Genomic DNA, 24,005 nt, shown 5'->3' with positions numbered 1-24,005 from the left:
GGCCAAACATTCCACTAACAGTAGGTTTACCCTAGAAAACTACCCATTATTAGAAAGAACAGATTCTGGTGAATCAAAAATGGTTAAATATATCTTTGTACTCCAAACTACCAAGTTGCAATTGTTTCCTAAAGTTATAATGTTTTATAGAAATTGGTGAATTTTTTAAAAAATGACCTCAAAGCTTCCACTCTACAGCATCATATCTCCCACACATCATTAGGTATCAATGTAAAACACCCCGAATATGAAAGCCTGGGGTCCACTGAACAGTTTGATGCCCAATATGTATAGGTGTACCCAAGCATGTGGTATATAGGGGTCCTAAAATGTAGACACCTCATTTGAGCTATCAGTTCTGTAATTCCAGATACTGCAAAATCAACACATTTACATAGTTTGGGGGGGGGGCAAAGTTAGGAAAAAGTACGTTCACCCCAGAAAACCATATATTTCCGGAAAGTACACATTCCCCCGAATCCAAATTGGGTATGCATGTCTTTCTACTCCAAAGAACCAAGCCGCAAACCATTCCTAAATTTGGTGATTTTGGCGACATTTCCAAAAATCACCTCAAAATTTCTACCCTGCGGCATCGTATTACCCACATACTTTTAGGTATCAAGAGAAATCACCCCAAATATGAAAGTTTAGGGTCCTCTGAACAGTTCGATGCCCCATATGTATAGGTGTACCTAAGCATGTGGCATATAGGGGCCCCAAAAGCAGACTCCCATATGGTCTGTCATTTCAGGTACTGCAAAATCAACACATTTACATCATTTTGGGGGGGGTCAAAGGTAGAAAAAAATAAGTTCGCCCCAGAAAAACATATATTTTCGGAAAGTACACATTCCCGCAAACCCAAATTGGGTATGCATGTCCTAGTACTCCAAAGTACCAAGTCCCAAGTCTTTCCTAAATTTGGCGATAAAAGCAACGGTTTTTACATTTTTGAAAATCGCCTAAAAATATTGCAATTTATCTCACCCAATTTCTTACATACAATTGTAAAATAACATAAATATTGATGCCAAGGCACTACTGAACAGTTTGATGCCCAATATGCACAGATATACCAAGGCAGCTGGCATGTGCGGACCCCAAATAAAAATAGTGCATATAAGTTTTCTCCGCTGCCGATTCGCCTTCTGTGAACATAGACCATTGACTTCATATTATGTGCCTCAAGACTCTCCTAACAGCAAAGACCCCCCAAAACCATATGTTTTTGGAAAGTACACATTCTGACGAATCCAACAAAGATAAAGACGTCTTTCTACACCAAACTACCAAACTGCAAAGCTTTTCTAAACTTAGAGGTTTTTACAACATTTCTGAAAATTGCCTAAAAATGTTGCAGTTTGCCACATTTTTCGCACACAATGTTTTACGTACAAAGAAAAATCATGGACGTCAGAGGTCTAATGAATAACTTGATGCCCAATATGCATAGATTTACCAAAGTATGTGGTGTGTACGGACCCCAAATGAAAAACATGCATATGAATTTTCACACTAGCCAACTAAGCTGCTGAAAACAGTACCCCGACTTTGCGTTATGTGTTGTAAGACCCCCAAACTGTAAAAAGCACCCAGAACACCATATATTTTTGGAAAGTACATATTCTGACGGATCAAACAAAGTAAAATATATCTTTCTATACCAAAGCACCAAACAGCAAAACTATACTAAAGATACATAAGGAAAAATAATGCAGGGATAAAATTGCAATAAAACCACAAAAATTGTGTAAATCAATGAAATAACAAAATGACTGATCCAACAGCATAATTAGTGGCCAAAATCGATTACCCAATAGTCATGCTGCCAAAGCAAATGGTTTTTAGGGGTAAAAAAAGCACAAATTAGTAAAATGAAAAAGTAAAAAAAAAAAAAGCCCTCTTTGTGAGTTTTTTGTGTATACATGTGTATACACTTCTAAAAGTGGTGTGACAGTGTGTATATAAGTGTGAAATAAGTGCAAATAAGTGTACATAACTTTACAAAAAAAATTTTAAAAAAAAAAAAACAATCTTTACTAAAATGATTGTGTAACTGTGTATAGATCTATACAATGTAGTGTAGTGTGTATGTAGTTTGTGTGTAGTGTGTGTGTAGTGTGTAATTTGTAAAATAAAGGCCACTTACCGTTGCTGAGCAGGAGGGAAAGTCTGATGCTCTAGAGACTTTCAGCAGCGTGTGTGCTGATGAGTCACTGCAGCCAGGAAGTGCGTGGGCGTCGCCAGAGAAGCAGAGAGAAGAAGGAAGATGGAGGAGCTGGTAAGTTGCTTCTTCTTGTGATTTTAGGTCGGCCCTGCAACAATCCTGTTGCAGGACCGACATGACAGCCCCCCAGCCTTGTTGCCCAGGGGGCTGTCAGCACTGCTAAGTCTCTGCAGAGGCGGCTAAAGCCGCTGATGCAGAGATCAGCACTGATTTCTGCCAGAACGTACTAGGTACGTTCTTGGCAGTTAAAGCCCTTGCCTGCCAGAACGTACAGCGTACGTGCTTGGCAGGCAAAGGGTTAAAGTATGCCTGTACCCTTTCAGTCATTTTTGTAGATTATTTTGCTGACCCAGAGGCTTGAATCTCCTCTCTTAGGTCCTTGAGTGAGTCAGACCTTTCCATTATGAGCAATATAGCATAACTAGCCTTATAGTTACCAGCTGTTGCACTTCCAGATCTTGGTGGTTATTTGTAGTGATCTCTGCACTGTAGGGGCGGTAAGCGTTAAAACTGCACTGTTCCTGGTCTCTTGTGTGATTCACAGCAGTCGGAATAACTTTCTGCTTAGCCACGATCTGTCTCTAAGATGGCTAAGTGAGCACTGCAAATTTCAAAAATGGCATGCAGTACTTGCCAGTACCAATGAATGTACCACACCTGCAAGATTGGTGAGGGTCTTCGCAATCCCTGAATTATAATGGCACTGTATAAACTCATAGTGTTGTCTGAGTATGGGTATCCCAGCAGTCTGGAGACACAGTTATAGGTCTGATCGCATAGTACAAGTGTGCATCCAGGTTGTCTAATGACATGGCAGCACTGCATGCCAGTCCTGGTACGTAACAAGTTTTTGGACTGCAGGTAGCTTAGCATACCTATTGTCTGTGTCCAGAATAGGCACCATGTACCTATTGGGTATAATGGTAGCTCAGCATACCCAGCCCGTAATCCAAGAGTCAGATGTGTATAATTCTTTAGAGCTTTTAGGAGTGCTCATTCCACTTGCTGCAATCTGCCAGCAAGGAGGCAATAGCAGGGACATTGGGAGACAGCTCAGTATGCCTCCTTGTAGAAAGTCCTTGTAGAAAATCAAATAAAAGTGGTAATAAAAGTAACAAAACAGAAGGGAGTTATATTTATGTCCATTTCCAAGGCAGGACAATAGAACTGGGAAGCAGAGGTTGAGCAAGCCATTATTTCCTGAGTTACAGTAGGTGTCAAGAGTCCAATCCTTCTGCCTGCATCCAGAGGTTAACCTGGACATAACCCACATGTCTGCACTGACAGGAGGTCGGACTAGAGAATATCATGTTCATGGTTTTAATAATATCATTATTATTTTTTGAAGGTAGCACTGGGGCAATAGCTAATCAAAGAAGAATCACATTAGTGCTCTGTACTATACTAAAAAGTTATTAGAGATAACATACATCACATACTTACACAAGGTCACTTTCTTTCCATAAGTATAGCCAACTGTTCTCACTAATATGTTTTTTTTTCTCTTTTGCATCCACTTTATCGTTCCTCAGTGCTGGTGTTGGGCGCACAGGGACATTCATTGCTCTAGATGTGGCCCTACAGCAGTTAAGAGCTAGACACTACCTAGATATCTTCCACACAGTGCATCAAATGCGTCTTAACCGGTACCTTATGCTGCAAACTGTGGTAAGGAAAACAGCAGACTTGAAATATAAACAAACATATTAAAACAATATTCTACCTTTATAAGTGAACTAAAATTATCTTTCTGCACTCCTTTGTGAAAATCTGTTTCCATCTGGGAGTGACTTCTAGATATTGTACAGCATAGGAAACCCATAGTCTTACACAAATATATTTGTAACATATGCTTTTAAATGTGGGGTTTCCTGTCCCAATTTCTCAGCAGGCATCCCATTAGATTAGTCTGTTTAAACTGTAAATATGGTATTTAGCACTTACATCTGAGATCTCTGTGCCATGTGCTCTCCCTTTATATAAATAGTAGTCTATGAACTGTATGGGGGAGGAGACTTGGCTGGGGATACAGTTAAGGATAGGGAGGACCACATGTCATATGATCAATTTGGTACCAGTATTAAATGTATATTTGCAAATGCAAGGAGTCTAACTGGTAAAATGGGAGAGCTGGAGGTGCTGGTGCTGGAGGGAAAATATGATGTGATTGGTGTGGCCGAAACATGGCTGAATGAGTCGCATGACTGGGCAGTAAATATCAGTGGCTATACTTTGTTTCGGAGGACAGAGGCAATAGAAAAGGAGGAGGGGTATGTCTGTTTGTTAGGCAGGATTTAAAAGCTTATGGGTGGAGTTCTTCACCAATTGTAAAGAGTCCAGCAAATTAATTGTAGGCGTATGCTATAGACCCCCTAATGTAAGTGAGGAGGAGGAGGTGATGCAAATAGAAAGGTTGCTAGTTTGGGTAAAGTAATGATAATGGGAGATTTTAATTACCCAGATATTGACCGGAGCAACAGTACTGCCAGATCAGTTAATGGGAACAAATTTATAAACTTGTTGCATGACAATTTTATGGCACAGGTTGTTGAGGAGCCTACCAGAAATCCTATTCTGGATTTAGTGATCTCAAATGACCCAGAACTTATAGCAAATATGCAAGTCATTGAACCCCTGGGTAATAGTGACCATAATGTTATATCATTTAATGTCTGGTGCACAAAACAAATATATACTGGGGCAACAAAAACCATGTATTTTGCAAAAGCTAATTTTAGTGCCTTGATGGCTGCCCTACAGAGTATTGATTGGGCATTAAGTTTTCAGCTAAAAACACAGAACAGAAATGGTTGTCATTTAAAATGATATTAAATCATTACTGTTCTCAATTTATTCCCTTAAGAAGTAAATGTAGAAGCTCTAAGAATCATCCTATGTGGCTTAATAAAGAAGTAAAGAAGTTAATAGGGAAGAAGAGAAAGGCATTTAAAAACTACAAATCTGTTGGGACAGAAGCTGCATTTAATGAATATAAACACTGTAATAAATGTAATAAATCAGCAATCCAGAAGGCAAAGAAAGGAAATGAAGAGTTAATTGTGATGGAGGTGAAAACTAACCCTAAAACGTTTTTTAAAATATTAATAGTAAAAAGATGCAGGTTGAGAGTGTTGCTCCATTAAATAATGGTACCATTATGGTTGTAACAGATACAGAAAAGGCAAATGTGTTAAATCAGTTCTTTTCTTCAGTGTATACAATAGAGGAGTCTGAGTTCCCAGGCTCACTTTATAGTTGGACTAATGGCTCAGCTCAATCTAGTCAGTAGCTGACTTAGGATATGATTAATAAAGCTTTAATAAAAATGAATGTAAACAAGGCTCCAGGGCCTGATGGCATACACCCCCTAAGAGAGCTTAGTTCAGTATTAGACCAGCCCCTATTTCTGATTTTCTCAGATTCACTTTCATCTGGTATGGTGCCTATGGATTGGAGAAAAGCTGATGTTATTCCAATATTTAAAAAGGGATTACAATCTCAGCCTGGCAATTATAGGGCAGTAAGCTTGACATCTGTGGTGGGCAAATTATTTGAAGGCTTGTTAAGTGATCTCATTCAAAATTTTGTCCTAGTGAATGGCATTATGAGCAGCAATCAGCATGGCTTTATGAAGGATAGGTCATGTCAGACAAATTTGATTGCTTTTTATGATGAGGTAAGTAAAATGCTGGACAGTGGGGGGGGCAGTAGATGTGATCTATTTGGATTTTGCCAAAGCGTTTGATACTGTGCCCCACAAACGACTGCTTTCTAAACTAAGGTCTGTTGGGCTTAATGAAGTCGTTTGCACATGGATAGGAAACTGGCTACAGGATCGGGTACAGATAGTGGTTGTTAATGGTACATTCTCTACTTGGATTAAGGTTCTTAGTGGGGTCCCCCAGGGCTCGGTATTAGGTCCACTTTTATTTAACTTGTTCATTAATGACTTAGGGGAGGGTGTTGTAAGTAATGTATCAGTGTTTGCAGATGACACAGAAATATCCAGCCCAATTAATTCCATCCAGGATGTGGCATCCTTGCAACACGATCTTGACAAACTGGCAATCTTAGCAGCTAAGTGGCAAATGAGATTCAATGTTGATAAATGTAAAATCATGCACCTGGGATGTAAAAATATCCAAGCCACTTATACCCTTAATGGTACTGCACTAGGCAAATCCATTATGGAAAAGGACCTTGGAGTCCTTGTAGATGATAAACTTGGCTGTACCAAGCAATGCCAGTCAGCAGCATCAAGGGCAAATAAGATCTTGAGCTGTATTAAAAGGGGCATAGAGTCACGGGAGGAGGGGGTCATTCTTCCACTGTATAGAGCACTTGTAAGGCCCCATCTAGAATATGCCGTACAGTTTTGGTCTCCATCACTCAAACAGGACATTATTGTATTAGAGAGGGTACAGAGAAGGGCAACTAAGCTGGTGAAAGGTATGGAAAATCTTAACTATGATGAAAGACTGGCCAAATTGGGAATGTTGACGCTGGAGAAGAGGCGCTTAAGGGGTGATGTGATAACTATGTATAAATATATAAGGGGATCATATAATAATCTCTCTAATGGTTTATTTACCAGTAGGTCTTTCCAGCTGACACGAGGTCACCCATTCCAATTAGAAGAAAAGAGGTTCCACCTAAATATTCGGAAGGGGTTTTTTTACAGTGAGGGCTGTGAAGATGTGGAATTCTCTCCCTGAATCAGTTGTACAGGCTGATACATTAGATAGCTTTAAGAAGGGGTTGGATGGCTTTTTAGCAAGTGAGGGAATACAGGGTTATGGAAGATAGCTCATAGTACAAGTTGATCCAGGGATTAGTCCAATTGCCATTTTGGAGTCAGGAAGGTATTTTTTCCCCCTCTGAGGCAAATTGGTTAGGCTTCAGATGGGTTTTTTTTGCCTTCCTCTTGATCAACTGGCAGTTAGGCAGATATAATAATAAAAAAAAAAAAAAAAGGTTGAACTTGATGGACGTGTGTCTTTTTTCAACCTTACTTCCTTACTATGTTACTATGTATAAGGTTGAAAAAAGTTGAACTTTTTTCAACAAGTTAAAACTGCGTAAGCACTAATTGATCCAGAGTAAGGAGAAAAATTACTTTCTAACGCCAAGAGGTAATCAGACCAATCCCTGGATCAACTTTATACTACTAGATAATTTCAGTAACCTTTATTTATTTTGATTTAAAACCCCTTTTACATCTTAAAGGAGAAGGAAAGTTCTTTTTACTTGGAGTGTCAAAAGTTAGGCACCTCCAAGTGATTGCATGTACTTACCTGAAACCCCAGGACAGTGCATCTATTGGAGAAAACTGCACCGGCCCTGCATTCTTCCAGCGAGCACCACGGAGCAATAATCTTCCGGCCACATCTACTGCAATCCAATGTCCAAGTTCCTACTTCTTATCATAAAAACCTGTTTATTTTGTCTGCCATGATCTGCATATCAAAATAATTACCAGCAGCACTCTGAGTGAGTTGTAGTTGTGCAAAAAGATTTATTCAGTCCAAAAACATACAAAGCAAGGCAACGTTTAGGGCCTACAAGACAAGTCTTCCAATAGTTTGCCCACAACAGTTGTCAAACGTACAGATCTATAATTTCCAGGTTGGACTGTAATTACGTTTTATATATTATTATTATTAACATGTATTTATATAGCGCCAACATATTGCGTATCGCTGTAATTGGAACTGCACCGGCCCTGCATTCTTCCAGCGAGCACCACGGAGCAATCGTCTTCTGGCCACATGTATTGGAACTACATCAGCTTTCCTCCAATTCATATGTACCATACAAGATAAAAAATGAATATGGCTAAAAATACCATATTTTATTAACTGAACTTATTGCAGCAATGATCCAAACTTGTCACAGGGGGTCACCATATTGGAATCTTGGCTGTGACACTCACATGCTCAGTGGGCTCTGAGCAGCTGAGCTTAGTGGTCGTTGCAAATTATCAAGCAGAAAATGAGGTTGGCCTGTAATATATGTGGATGCTATATAGGCTAAAGAATAAATTCTGATGCCAGTTGCACTGCTTTCAAAGCTGACATGTAGTAATTATCTGCATTAATTACTAATCAACATTATACAGTGACATTTATATTGTATATTTTGTGTACTGTATATTTTTAGTCAATCCCTCAGCTCATTAAGTCACAACAGTACAGAGCATGTTCAGTGAATCAGCAGAGAAGAAGACTGGGAGCTGCTGGGGTTCTTTGGAGGCACAGATCTTTACTGCTAAAAGGCTGTGGTTGGACTGGTACAGAAGCCCAAAACACAGTGTACAACATTTCTAGCCTACTTCTTTAGTTAAGCTTTAGTTCTCCTTTAAGTATGCAAGGGTGTATTCCACCAGGCCCTGTGCCCTTGTACAAATTGATTTTGGTACTAAGTGGTTTTAGTGCTATATCCTGCATCAGCCACTAACAATTTCTAAGCGGAGCCAAGATCACCTAAAGAGCTGGTCCTGAAAGGCTGAATCTTTTATTGTATATATTGAGGAAAATAACTGGTTAAGCACATTTGTAATGTTTTTTTACAATGACAATGACATTTTTTATCCTGTGCCACAATAAAACCCTTTGTGAAGAATGAAAATGTAATATTTGAATACACATTAACATGGTTAACTAAAGACATAAAAGCAGAATTCTGAAGAATATGAATAGGGAAGATTGTAATATACTTACCGTGATCTTCCTTTCCTGTATGAACTCCATGTCAGTACTTACTGGGTTAGCCCCTCCCCCATGCTCCCATCAGAAGGACCCTCCCCAAGTCTTTAAAGACCGGCCACACCCACCTACCGGCGTCTTTGTAACAAGCTTCTAAAATCACTTGAAAAAGCGATTCCATAACAGCTTGACTCTTCCAGAAGAAAAAAAGAGAGAGGGATGAAGAACTCCCTTCACCTGGCAAACTCAAAAGTTTAAAATACTTACTCTCCTACTCACCAGAAAGCATCCATCAAATATATGCTTAGTTTCAGTGCAGATTTGTAAGGCACCTGCAAAAAACACTTGGTAGGAGTTAGAATCCCAAACAGACCCCTTTGTATATGTGGCCTGTTTAGAATATAAACAAAAGTGCCGGGCATAAAATGCACAATGAGGCATACTTGAGGCATGTACTATAATGCCTAACTATCTGATTGGCTAGCAATTAGATCTGCTCTAACTGGAAAGCAAACCCAGAGAACAGGGACATGGGAACCTGAAACGTATCTGGGGTGAGAATTACTTACTCCGTGTATGATCCTTACGATGGAAACGCTGGTACCAACCTCCTGATCTAGAAGATAATGCAAGTTGGAGACAGGGCAATTACCTGAAGAATAAAACCCCGGTTGGATGGCAGAGCATAGCCTTGTGAGACATAGAACTGGTAACCCCTAGAGGATTTCGGAGTCAGAATAAAATAACCCAAGCAATACTATGATAGCCACAAGAGTCACAGAGGCAGGTTGTAGAGTAACCTGGAGAGATGCTCAGAGTCTCATGAGACCAATCAGATTTCCTCCTTCCAGCAAAGGAACATGTGTACATGTAGGAAATTCAACCATCCTATATCATGCGAACTTCCTCAATGTTCTGCATTATTAAAATGGCAGGGGTTAGCCCTGCGGCCATATGTCTTTTGTGTCAGTGTGTTCCTCACATTGACTATATTCGAGGTAGCTGAATCCTCTTACATTGAGTACCAGGCTGCCCACCATTGGGCATGCAGAGGATGTGCGTAGGCATCAATTGCTCAAGTACTTAGGACTGGACTGATCATAAGGATGTTTGAGTAGCATCAGAAGGCTTCCAATCCACCAGACTAGACCTACTGTGTTAGATGAATGAATGAACCTCCTGGTCAGATGACCGAGACTTCCCGGGTCAGATACTAGGTCCAGTAAACTAGACCTAATGGGATAGGTGAACCAGACATACAAGGAAAGGTGAATCATCCTACCGAGAAAGGTGAACCATCCTACCGGGAAAGGTGAACCATGCAGACTGTGAACTATGCACACTGGGTCAGGTGAACTATACACGCTGAACTGGGACAATTTCGGTACCGATGACTTAATTTCCCCAGTTATGCACCAATGAAATAGAAGTAAGAGAAGTGCACACACCTAAAGAAATGCAAGTCTGAGATAATCTTTAAGACAGTCTTTAAGAAGTTATGTTGTGAGGCAATAAAATGGGTAGAACCCGTAGGTATGTAACCGTGATGATGCAGATTCCATACTGGTGGTTCAGGAGGACACCGATATAAAGAGAGGGAAGAATCAACACTCACTAGATGCTTCCATCATTTGCAGTCTAAATCAGTACCCATATGGTATGCAGAACAGCTAGCCTCAAAACATGGATACTCCATTTTTTTTTTTTTAACTAGGAGACTAGACAAACAAATGGAAAACTGACTCTAAGTCTGTCTTCTAGACACAGAGCAAAAACCTGGCTTTTGGGCCACAGAGATGTTCTGCTTTGCTGTTAGTATGACTAAAACTGCAACAGCAATGTTCAACCTGTATCATATTTTATACCACGGCAATCTAACTGCCAGGAGAGCTTACATAGGTAAGATTTAATAACAATTAAACTTAGTTATGCAACCCTAGTGACTGAACAAAGGTCATCTCCGAGGGGTGTGATGTGTGTGTTATGACAGTAGGTTTATTAGTAGTATGTGCCAATGCATAATTCTGTGTGGCAGTCACCACCTACGGCCCTTAGGAGGGACTAAGGAGCTATCCAGCTAAGGGCACAATCGGGTCTGGACCTCCAGGTACAGACATGGACGTAACTACTGAAGAAGCAGACCCCGCGGCTGCAGGGAGCCCAGGAGGCATAGGGGCCCCATGAGGGCAAAATAATGCTTGATCTCAACATGCATTAGAAAAAACAGGTGAACCTCTGGACATGCTGGGGGCCCTAAATCAATTTGCTGTGGGGCCCGGAAACATCTAGTTCCACCACTGTACACAGGGGTCCATCAGTTCCCCACCAGCCCACTAAATAGTGACTTTCTATTGCCTCTTAAGGCAGCCCTTCTGGCCTTAGCCAGAAGCCACAGATTGCCAGTCTGGGCCTGGGCACAATGCATATAGGGTTATTTCAGCCAAGAAAAAATAGTTGCGAGCTTTCTTGCCTTATTACGGTTTTTGTCAGGACCAGTAAAATCACACATATCCTCCCCCCATGCATATATATGCAGATGGCCCATACACCTATATACATATATGTATACATATATACTGACATATACACACACACACACGCATGATACGCACACATGTAAGACTCTTATGCAGAACACTTACACGCTACAGTTAACCATTGGTTAAGCATTCATTCTGAAGGTATTGGCTTTCTTAGGATAAGCATACTCCTCGGATGATTAGACGACTTAGTCTTATATAGAGCCACCATAAGTGATCCTTTAGAGACCACCAACAGGGTGTAGAGCCAGGGTGTAGAGGCTAGCATGTATTAAGCCACATGTATTATAATGGCAGATTATTACATAGGCCTCTGTTGAGGACCTAGAGATACTGCTCTCTGGTAGAGTATACTCACCAACCCCAGAGCTCCAGCTATGGATATTGTATAATACTGCCTATTTGACCGGAATAAGGAGCAAACTGCCTTGGCCCTCCAGTAATGCCGACAGTGAATTGCAACACAAAACAGGGAAAAACTTGCAGAGAAGGGCCCCAAACATTGTGTTCTACAATTAATACCTGTAATCCATATAGCAGACAGGCTTGAGCCGCTCCTGCTGTGTATAATCAAAAATAATATGTAAACTCACCTAGAACAAGAACATTAACCTGATACAATTCCATGTTTAATTGAATTAAATAATACCTTAACATAGAAGAATGCATTGCATTATAAGACATTCGGATGTGTATTAGATCCTGCAAAGCAAAGATACAATCACAGCAACATGTTATACATAGTTTGAATTAGCTGCTGTTTAGAGCAAGCATACAGTATATCAGAGCCTAGCCGCCAGCCAGCCCAGGGATGCATTCATAAGGGCAACTGGTTCCAGGAGAGCAATACTGGAGAGCTGATTCCAGGAATAGCAAAAACCTCAGCACATCACCTCACAGAACAAATAGCAGCATTCATTATGGCTATTGTTGTCAGGTATGCAAATGTACAGGACTCAGTACACTGTAGTTTTGCATAGGGTAGTGTTAGCCACTAGAACTATTGGAATAAGGTGAGCAATTAGCCAGAACTCAGCATACACTGCTGGTTTCAGGTGGGCAAAAGGTCAGAACCTTGCACAGTGCAGATCAGCAAAGGATTAGCTCAGTACACTTCAGAACAGAATATGAACATGTTCCTTACCTGTAGCTCCTAATGCCAGGCTGTAGGTAGGTCTCTAATGCCACATATTGCAGGACACCAGGTTCATTGTTAACAGGCCTCACAAGTTTACTGATAGCAGTACTTACCAGAGGCTCCTGGAAATAGGTTCCAGTCTGCAGAGTTAGAGAGTGGGCGGGGCCATCTCCACTTGCTATACTCAGCTGGTGTCTGCACATACAGAGGAATCCCATAATTGTGCTCAATGGGGGGTCACTTTACCAGTGGAACCCGCTGATTAAACTCAGCTGCTGTCTGCATAAGCAGGTAACCAAAAGCAACTGCTGTGGTTACACAGAGGCAAATTGGATAATTGGTATCTCCTAACAGAGCCATGCACCGTTTCTAGCTGAAACCTATAAGGCAAGCATTTTTTTTTTTTAAATGACCTCTACCTTAGGAAAGTCTGCTGAGGAAGGCAGCTGGCCATGGAACCTGCCCTCTGTTTAAAAGACAAGAAAAAAGAAAAACAGGAGGCAGTAAGGCTCAGGCCCCTAACTAATTTTGCCTAATAATTGGCTGACCCTTTAACTGCCGCCTCCCTCGTCCATCCATAAAAATAAAGGGTGTGTAGGGGTCACATACACCACTGCCCCTGGACGCCTTTTGGGCAGGTCAGGAGGGCACACCGGATGGGGGGGGACAAGCACTTGCCGTCGAATGCTCTGACAGCAATACAGAAACTGAAACACAGGCAGACCAGGAGTAGCAAACATTGCACACCAGTGTCTTACCTGATCCAGAAGCTGAAGCACAGAAGACTCCAGGATATGAGGCCGAGTGCTGGGGAACAAAAGGTCCCATGGACCAAAAACCCCTGTCCCTAGGACGCCTTATGGGCAGACCTATGCTTTCCCAAGGTTAAAAGAAAACCATTTTTCTTCCGATGAGAGCAAAATGAGAAGGGGAAAAAAAAGACGCCGGTAGGTGGGTGTGGCCGGTCTTTAAAGACTTGGGGAGGGTCCTTCTGATGGTAGCATGGGGGAGGGGCTAACCCAGTAAGTACTGACATGGAGCTCGTAAAGGGTATATATTTTGGCAAGCTTTTTATATTTTAGTTTTTTAAATGTTCTGATAAAATATTTAGTTGTAAAAATATTTTTTTTTTTTATGTTGCAGGAGCAATATATATTTGTGCATTACTGTATCATTGAAAAAATAGTACAGATGGAAGCCCCTCACACAGTAAGTAACAAATAGAAATGAATATAACCTAATAAGCCAATGGTGCGGGACGTATATGCAAGTGCCAGTAAATACTTATCTTCAAGAAAATGGTAAGAAACTAACATAGGTTCTCTCAGATCTCTAAATCACAGCATGTGATTTTTACATGAATGCAGGATCTTCTAAACTGGTTAGAACTTTTTTCTGTTCTGTGGAAATTTATGTGGTCAAACCATATAAACATATAACATTTCATACAGGCAAGGCAATATACCTTGTAGCTTAATAATTTGAAAATCATAGAAAATTATTGAAAATCAAATTAAAAATTATTTAGAACAGGTCCATCTTGTAAATATGTATCGGAAGGTAAACTTCCCCTTTAACTTCATTAATGCCATTTAATTTTAGATGTCCATTCAGATAGACATCATGAGTGTGCTGGGGAGAATTCTGTTGGATGACTATTTTTTTTTCTTTTTACAGTAATGGCTGTTAAGATGTGGAATTCTCACCCCGGATTGGTCATGCTGGTGGATACATTAAATAGCTTTAAGAAGGGGTTTGATGGCTTTTTAGCAAGGGAGGGAATACATGGTTATAAAAGATAGCCCATAGTACAAGTTGATCCAGGGACTAGTCAGATTGCCATCTTGCAATAAGGAAGACATTTTTTACCCTCTGAGGCAAATTGAAGAGGCTTAAAAAATTTTTTTGCCTTCCTCTGGATCAACTTGCAGTTAGATAAGACTTTAAATGTTGAACTTGATGGATGTGTGTTTTGTTTTCCAACCTAACTTACTATGGAACAGTGGATGCTCATTGAATCATTGTAGTATCTTTACTTTAAATTTGCAACACTTTCCATAAAAAATTGTAATAGTTCCAGGACAGATCTGGAATGTCCTCATTGGGTCTGTGTATGTATTCAGTTGTGATGTTTTAACATTAGCAGTGGATTGTTTTTTTGTTTATCGTTATTATTACCAAAGTCAGTTGAATAAAAATATAAATAAATAAGTAGATGAATGGCTCTAAAACAATAAACCTCTACTCTGAAAGAGTCTCCAAACCAGCTTCCTTAGTTGTAATTATAACAAAAAACAATTTAACACTACATTTTTACATTGGAAAGAAGGGATGCACCTAATTCACCATTTTGGCATTGAGCAGAATGCCGAATCTTTCATTAAGGACTGTAGGTGGCCACATCTGGAACGGAATCTGAAGGGTTCAAAAGAACCACGTATCCTGTGTGTGTGTGTGGGGGGAAATTACAATTTCCTGGTTCACATGATTTTAAGGATCTGTTCTAATCCTGAATTTGGTGCATCCCTTTAGACATAAATGGATAAAATACATTTATTCTGTACCCAGTGCTTAGGGAACAGGTAATCTGTTCTGCCACATGACTGTTCAAGACTGTTTGGCATGCATTGTGACCCTAATCTAACACTTTGGGGCCGATTCACTAAACCCGAGTGAAGGATTCGAATGGAAAAAATTCGAATTTCGAAGTATTTTTTTGGTACTTCGACCATTGAATTGGTTAAATTCGTTCGAATACGAACGAAATCGAACGAATCGAACGAAAAATCGTTCGACTATTCGACCATTCGATAGTCGAAGTACTTTCCCTTTAAAAAAAACTTCGACCCCCTACTTCGGCAGGTAAAACCTACCGAAGTCAATGTTAGCCTATGGGGAAGGTCCCCATAGGTTTGCTAACCTTTTTTTGATCGAAGGATTTTCCTTCGATCGTTGGATTAAAATCCTTCGAATCGTTTGATTCGAAGGATTTAATCGTTCGATCGAACGAAAAATCCTTCGATCGATCGAACGACCGTTTAGCGCTAAATCCTTCGACTTCGATATTCGAAGTCGAAGGATTTCAATTCGAGGGTCGAATTTCGAAGTATTTTTTACTTCGAAATTCGACCCTTAGTGAATCTGCCCCTTTATGTCCACTTACCAACTGGTGCGGTGGCAAGTTTTACCAATAACTACTACTAAAATTATTATACAAACACATTTACCATACATTACTTAAGAAAAAAAGTCAAATGTACTACTTCCATTGTCCTCCCACTGCACTCTTAGAAGTGGCCATTAAAAACAAAAAAAACTGTGGGCCAACAATCATAATATAAATGTCTACTATTTTATTTAAAAAAAGAATTGCATAGTAAAGATTCCAAAAACAACAAAATATATACAAACAAGGATTTACTGGAAAAATACATGAACTTTATTGAACAGAACAACAAACAAATACACAAACAAAAATCAAGAGCATGTCATGTTTCTCTGCGGGGTTTTTTTGCTTCTTCGGGGATTTCTGCACTTTTGCGTTTAGTGCCTTCAGCAGAACTAGACTTCTCTTGTGATTCTTTATCCGAGTTCCTACATAATGGAAAGTAAAAGACATTTAAAGTAAAATTATTCAAAAATAAAAAGTCCAACGGTTGTCAGTTGTCTCACCTGTGGACATGGTATAGCATGCTTTTCTGTCCACTTTCTGGCATTGGAAACAAATACTGCTCTGTTGTATTTAAACTCGAAAGACTGGAACAAGAGGGATGAAAATAATAACTATTACAAAGTGAAAATTGGACAGAATAATATTTTTACTTTTTTTTACTCTTTCATGAGAAAAATATAGAAACATCTCAATATTATCAACCATGGAGAAAAAAAATAGCGGAACATTATGGTAGACAAGATTGAACAAACTAACTAAAATATTGCATTGTGGGAAACTACAGATTTTTGGCATTACAGAATCTGGTTTTCAGATAGATACTGTAATGTTTTAGTCTATTAAATCAGATATTGAACACTAAAATTGGTTGCAAAGAAGCTTGTTGACCAAGAGCTAAGAACATTAAAGAGGGTTATTTATCAAAATACGAATTTCTCCAATTTTCTGAAATATACTCCGACCAAATCCACACGGGTTATTTCCCCTTATTTATCGATACATTTTCCTGAAAAATTCCAGGTCAGGAAAAAGTTCGAAAAAAATCATGAAAATCGTCTGAAAATTTGTACAAATTTCTCGGATTTTCCGCCCGAAAACCACAAAATCTTTGGATTTTTGCACGAAAACCAGCACAGCTCAGTATATCTTTGGGACTTCTCCCAGTGACTTATATACAGTCATAAAAAAAATATGGGGGAGTTTTTGTTAAGCATTTTTGTTAAGCTGAGCTTTCAAAGCAGCAACTTCCTTTTAATATATAAAATGCCTTATGGAAGCAGTAGTATTTCAGCAGTGACAAAGTTTATCGGATTAACAGAAAATATGCAATATGCATCATAAAATTAGACAGGTGCATACATTTGGCCACCCCAACAGAGATATTACATCAATACTTAGTTGAGCCTCCTTTTGCAAATGTAACACCCTCTAGACACCCCTATATGATTGTCTGGATTCTGGATGGCAGTATTTTTGACCATTCACCCATACAAAACCTCTCCAGTTCTGTTAAAGGGATACTGTCATGGGAAAATTTTTTTTTTTCAAAATGAATCAGTTAATAGTGCTGCTCCAGCAGAATTCTGCACTGAAATCCATTTCTCAAAAGAGCAAACAGATTTTTTTATATTCAATTTTGAAATCTGACATGGGGCTAGACATTTTGTCAATTTCCCAGCTGCCCCATGTCATGTGACTTGTGCTCTGATAAACTTCAATCACTCTTTACTGCTGTACTGCAAGTTGGAGTGATTATCACCCCCTCCCTTTTCCCCCCAGCAGCCAAACAAAAGAACAATGGGAAGGTAACCAGATAACAGCTCCCTAACACAAGATAACAGCTGCCTGGTAGATCTAAGAACAACACTCAATCGTAAAAACCCATGTCCCACTGAGACTCCTTCAGTTACATTGAGAAGGAGAAACAGCAGCCTGCCAAAAAGCATTACTCTCCTGAAGTGCAGGCACAAGTCACATGACATGGGGCAGCTGGGAAATTGACAAAATGTCTAGCCCCGTGTCAGATTTAAAAATTGAATATAAAAAAATCTGTTTGCTCTTTTGAGAAATGGATTTCAGTGCAGAATTCTGCTGGAGCAGCACTATTAACTGATTCATTTTGAAAAAATTTTTTTTTCCCATGACAGTATCCCTTTAAATATGATGGCTGTAGAGCATGGACGGCCTGCTTCAATTCATCCCATAGATTTGCGATGATATTCAAGTCGGGGGGGACTGTGATGGTCATTCCAGAATATTGTACTTCTCCCTCTGTATAAATGCCTTTGTAGATTTCGAAGTGTGTTTAGGGTCATTGTCTTGTTGGAATATCCAACCCCTGCATAACTTCAACTTTGTGACTGATGTTTGAACATTATTCTGAAGAATTTGTTGATATTGGGTTGAATTCATCCGACCCTTGTCTTTAACAAGGGCCGCAGTCCCTGAACTAGCCATACAGCCCCACAGCATGATGGAACCTCCACCAAATTTGACAGTAGGTAGCAGGTGTTTTTCTTGGAATGCGGTGTTCTTCCACCATGCAAATCACTTTTTGTTATGACCAAATAACTAAATTTTTGTCTCATCAGTCAAAAGCACTTTGTTCCAAAATGATGGTGGCTTTGTGGAGCTTTTGCATACAACAAGCAACTGTTTGTGGGCTCAGTAAAGAAAGGGCTTCTTTCTCATAACCTTGCCATACAGATATTCTTTGTGTAAATTGCACTGAATTGTAGAACGATGGACAGATACACCATCTGCAGCAAGATGTTATTGCAGGTATTTGGAGGTGATCATTGGGTTGTTTGTAATCATTCTCACAATCCTACGCATATGCCCCTCCTGTTTTTTCTTGGCCTGCCAGACCTGGGATTTACAGCAACTGTGCCTGTGCCCTTCCATTTCCTGATTACATTCCTTACAGTTGAAAATGCCAGTTTAAACTGCTGAGATAGCTTTTTGTAACCTTCCCCTAAACCATGATAATGAACAATCTTTGTTTTGAGATCTTTTGAGAGTTGCTTTGAGGATCCCATGCTGTCACTCTTCAGAAGAGAGTCAAACAGAAGCAAAACTTGCAATTGGCCACCTTAAACACCTTTTCTCATCATTGGACACACCTGCCTATGAATTTGAAGGCTTAACGAGCTAATCCAACCACTTTGGTGTTGCCAGTAATCAGTATTGAAGAGTTACATGAATTCAAATTAGAAAAAATTACAAGGGTACCCAAATTTTTCACATTTAATTTCATACAACTGAATACTGCTTCACTAAAAATATTTGTTCAGAAAACGCCCCAGTACTCAGATGTTCCTGGGAAAGACATACCGCTTTTACCTTTTTTGTTGTTGAAAGTAGATTACATTATTATGCAGGCTGAGAGGGGTTCCCAAACTTTTTCATGTGACTGTACAACCTCGGCAGGTCTAAAATACCAGATTTTCAGATTTGGACTTTTTCCATCCAGTGGGTATAATAATTCCCGAAAAAAAGTTTATTTTCCACTAAAAATTTGGATTTTATAGTTTATAGTTTTGGCATTCAGACTTTATTAAATAACCCTCTTATTGTCTCAACCTACAATAAAATTGGCCTCAGAAACAGAGAGCTATTGCCTATACTGCCCAAACAGTCACACACCTTGCACAAGCCAGTTATATATGTACCCTTTAATAATGTATTATTTTGCTTGCAATTACCAGCCATAAGAGGGTCATCAGGGTAAGGTTCACTCATCACAAGCTGGATGGAAGTAAGAACAGTGGATATATTGAGAGCTGGTCTCCATGCATGATGAAGAAAATAGATAGTGGTCACATGAATAAAAAAAAACACCAGCACACAAGTAAATTCTGAAAACAAATAAATGTTATTTATTTAAACGTTTTGGCTTTGCCTAACAGAGATTTCATTGTATGTTTTGGTTGCAGATTATACAATGACATTCCCTCCAATGGGTAGTGAATTAAGCACTTCTTCTTCCTATGGTCCCATGGTATCCAGTCATCATCCTTGTTTTAGCATAATTGTGCCCCTCTGTCCATCTAACATCAGCACAATTGCCAAATAAGGTGCATCTGCTGTATCAGCACAATGTCCAGAATGGGATCTCTGCTGTGGGGATGTTTCTGAGACTATATGTAATGTTTTTAGCCTTGCACTAGGAATACTTGTGACATGAGGCAACCAATGTATTCTTTGTATTCATTTTATCACCCTGCCCTTGATTCATGATTACTGATGGCAGTGGCGTAACTAGTTGTAACTGGGCCCCACAACAAATTACTTTTTTGGGCCCCAAAAATTTCCTAGTCACAGTCCTCCATCCCCAGCAAACCGCCCTCTGCCCTCTTGGAGCATACCTACTTCATGCGGAGTGGGCAGGGCAAGTGGGCAGACAGGGTAAGTGAGCGTCAGGAGCGGGTTGGAGGTCAGGAGCAGAGATGGTCTGTAGATACGCCCCTGGTGATGGGTGAAGCTGTCCCCTTTCGTGAAAACATTTGCAAAGCAGTGAAAATTCACAAAAAGACATATTTTGACATATATTATTTGTTAGGGCATTTTTTTCAATGTGCATATTGTGCTATTTTTGGGCTACTTTTGAAGTGCCTTTTGGCTAGTTTTGGGCTGGTTTTGAAAATTAGACCTGGCAACCCTGTTCCAGCCTGATGTCAGTAATGCAATTTGGCAGACCTGTTACACAAACCCCCATAACACAGGGAACCTCCTCTTTGCGATAAACCTTTTTGCCTTGGCAGTCTCTGTTTTTCTCTCTATATATATTAAAAATGAGTTTTTGAGCATTCGCACGCATGAAATACTGAGGGGGCCACGCTGTGTCTGTCAAGAAATCGTAAGAAGTTATGCTGTGTCGGTCCTGAAATGCTTAGGAACCATATTTTGAGTTTTTTGTCATATTTCATTTCATTTGTATGTTTTTAATGCTGTAATAAGAATAGATAGAGGATAGCTTTCTTTTCTGTACAGCCACCATCCAGCTTGAACCGTTGTCTGTGCTGTTGTGTGCAAACACCTCTTTATATCCGATGCCTGTCTCTCTCTTGTCTAGTTTGCAAAACCTACTATTACAAGAAATGCTTCAGCACCTGGGATTGCACCTGGGAAGTGCTGCAGAATCAAAAGGAGTCCTGAAGAGAAGTCCGTTGCCAAGTCTACAGCAGACTGAAAGGAAACCAGTGCAATGATGCTTTTTTTTATATACCTCAATCTGTATATTATGCACAGAAGTCTATTTAAGAAATTTTTGTAAGCTCTTTTTATTGTGTAGAAGTGTTTGGGTCTTCTATTTTATTCATATTTTAACAGCCTTTTTAATGTCTCAGGTGCTGAATATGTTTAGGAATGACCACTAACTCATACTTTTATTCCCACTAGCCCTGCTAGTGCTGCCTGATTCTACTGGATAATATACCAATAGGATTACGGCATCTGAGTAGAACTAAATCCTAAAATCATTTTTTTTAATGTTACATGCAGAGTGGGAATTGGAGAAATCTAAACTTCTGCTTTTCTTCTGAACTGCTCTGATTATATAGGGGTTTTACCAAGGGCACCTGAGTAGAACTAAATCCTAAAATAATTTTTTTTAATGTTACATGCAGAGTGGGGAATTGGAGACATCTAAACTTCTGCTTTTCTTCTGAACTGCACAGATTATATAGGGGTTTTACCAAGGGTCTCCACACCTGTTACATTTTCTAATAATCATTTAAGTCAGATGACCATATGAGAACATTGGGACATCCATACATGTGAAAAAACTATTCATGATGCAAACTTCACTAAATTGACTGCTAAACACCTTTTGCGCTCCTTTCCTATGTAAACTTCAATGAGATTGTCATAGATGCCCCACTGCTCTGACTTCTGGATCTGGTCCAAGCAATAATTTAGGAAGTTATCTTATTTGACCCCTTCAGTGTCACACACTGGCCAGACATTATACTGGCTCAGTCACTGACATGACTTGGGAAGGCACTTTGATTTCCTTGTATCTGATCTAAAGGCGCTCACATGAAGCAAGTGAAGTAGCAGCAGTGAAGTTTACAGCATTTTTTTAAAAAACTTTAATTTAAAAAAACAATAATAATAATAATATTTTTTTTGTACTATTTTCAGTTTCTTCTAATTTATTTGGTAACTGACATTTCTTTGTCTTGTGCCAAAACACCATGACATCACCTACTTTTTTACATGGATGCCCAAAGTATTTACAATAGAAGAGGGTTTCCCCCCAACTATATTTATGTAGGAACAGTCTTATATTTCATTAGTTATTTTATTTAAACAAATGTCCTACTTTTGCAGATTTGCATTATTAAAATAAAGAATGCAAAGAAAAAATGTCTGGACTTCTGGATGCCGGCTGTTTAAGAGCTTGCCGAGAGTCCTCAAACCTTCTCCTGTTTGTATAGACTTCAGAAAGGGGACCAATTTTTTTATAATTCTGCAAAATCTGTTTTTCTAAGGTTCTGAACTCTTCATTTATTTTGTTGACTATTGCTAAATAAAAGTCTTGCTTCTCCACATCAGCAGTTGAATAGTTATAAAATGCTTTTTGCAACTCAACTTTAAATTTTTTCCGTTGCAGCTCCTGTTCATTTGCCAATTTTATTAATTCAACCAGTTCATCAGTGGTAGGTGTTTGATCCTGGTTGTGACTTGAATCAGCATACTGTCCCTTTAAGAGGCTTTCTGCTTGGGGTTGTTCATTTATATCAGATCAATTGTTTCCCTTTATGTGGGAGTACCAAGATGGCTGTTCCCTGTGAGACTCTTATGCATCTCTACAGAGGGAGTAGCAATATGGCTGCTGGAGTTTGTTCCCACTGCCTCCCCTGACTCCACACCAGCTCCAGACACCACCCGCACCCCTGCACATGAGGCAGTTTTTGTTACCAGAGCATGGGGTGCTTGATGCCTCTCAGGGGAAGTTTTAGAAGCAGCCATTCCTCCCCTACAATCAGCCACTGGAGACTGCATGTTGGCCGCATGGTGCAAAGCAGCTGCTGCATATTCAGCCCCTGTTTGTTTGCTGGGTTTGCTCTGTGCTGCCTATCCACCTGCAAACTCACAGTCTTCCCCTGACACAGATTTCATAGAGGCAAAGAGATCAGGAGAAATAAAATGCTGGCTGGTTTCCATTTTATCTTTATGTTTAACAACACAACACACAACCCTCCATATTTGCAACATATACAATATCTGCTTTACTTTCCACTTGTCTTTCTTTTCCAACAATCTCCTTCCTTCCCTCCCTCTCACTCAAAATCCTCCATGTCTGTGGAAGAAATCCTTCCCAAGGAAACAGATCTTGATCTCCTTGCTGCTCCTTTCCGTTCACTCCCTGCTGCTTTACTCCTTGTCTGCACCGCCCTGGTGGATCTCACACCTTCCAGTGTAGGCCCCAAGGCCTGGGCCTCACGCTGGGGGTTTGCCCGCCCAGGCCTTGCATGGCCTGGGCTGACACTCTCCATTCCTCTGGTTCTCTGAGAGCTCTCTGATGCACGACTGCTTTCACTGGGGATCAGAGAGGATCTGTGCAGCCACTGGGACAGAATGCTCTGTTATATAGATAGCTAGAATCTCAGCTGCCATAAAGCAGGACAGAACTGCTGCTTACAATGGGATCAGATAGCATACCTCCCAACTGTCCCTTTTACGGAGGGACAGTCCCTCTTTTGACAGCTCAACCCGCAGTCCCTCATTTGTACTGCAAAGTCCCTCTTTTCTATGCACTGAACAGCCAGAAAAAGAAACAAAGTTTCTCACTTAATTGGCTTTTAGCAGAGAGCCCAGAACAGCTAACAGGTGCAAATAAGATACTTTGTAACAATTTTGAGACACAAAAACACAGTTTAGATAAGGAGAAATATTTTCAAACTTTCATAACCTGCCAAATTTTGTAAAACAAACATGGTAATTAGGGGGTGTGGCCACAGAAAGTGGTGTGGTCAAAAACCACTTGTTTCCCCTGTGGCATCAATCCAATACTTCTTGAATGTGCACTGCAGCAGGTTCTGTGCTTGTGCACGCACGCATATCAGAAGGAGGCTGATGTAGTCATAAGTCGCTCGTGTTGCCTTTGGCGCCCGGCACTGGCTCTCGCCACTCCTTTTCCCTCCTTTCGTCACACCCCCACCTTTTTATAGCATTTCTGCAAGTGCATCTATTAACACAGGGGAACACTGGCGCT

At 40.0% G+C, this 24,005-nt stretch overlaps 1 protein-coding gene across 3 annotated transcripts in view; it reads left to right on the top strand.

The window, feature by feature from the left end:
• XB22169588.L (receptor-type tyrosine-protein phosphatase V-like L homeolog) overlaps positions 1–22,336 on the top strand; it is a 60,577-nt gene extending 38,241 nt beyond the window's left edge. For 2 of the 3 annotated variants that reach the window (XM_018246519.2, XM_018246517.2), the window contains 3 exons: positions 3,763–3,898; positions 13,756–13,821; positions 20,859–22,336. In XM_018246519.2, the coding sequence (XP_018102008.1) occupies positions 3,763–3,898; positions 13,756–13,821; positions 20,859–20,975 (319 nt within the window). In that variant the 3' untranslated portion in view covers positions 20,976–22,336. Of the gene's footprint in view, positions 1–3,762; positions 3,899–13,755; positions 13,822–14,289; positions 14,423–20,858 lie in introns of those variants that run through there. The other variant, XM_018246518.2, reaches the window with a different exon arrangement.
• Positions 22,337–24,005: the final 1,669 nt, after the last annotated feature.

This window comes from Xenopus laevis, chromosome 2L (genome assembly GCF_017654675.1).
Source record: "Xenopus laevis strain J_2021 chromosome 2L, Xenopus_laevis_v10.1, whole genome shotgun sequence".
NCBI classification, from domain to species: domain Eukaryota; kingdom Metazoa; phylum Chordata; class Amphibia; order Anura; family Pipidae; genus Xenopus; species Xenopus laevis.
This window is presented reverse-complemented; position numbering and strand designations above follow the sequence as displayed.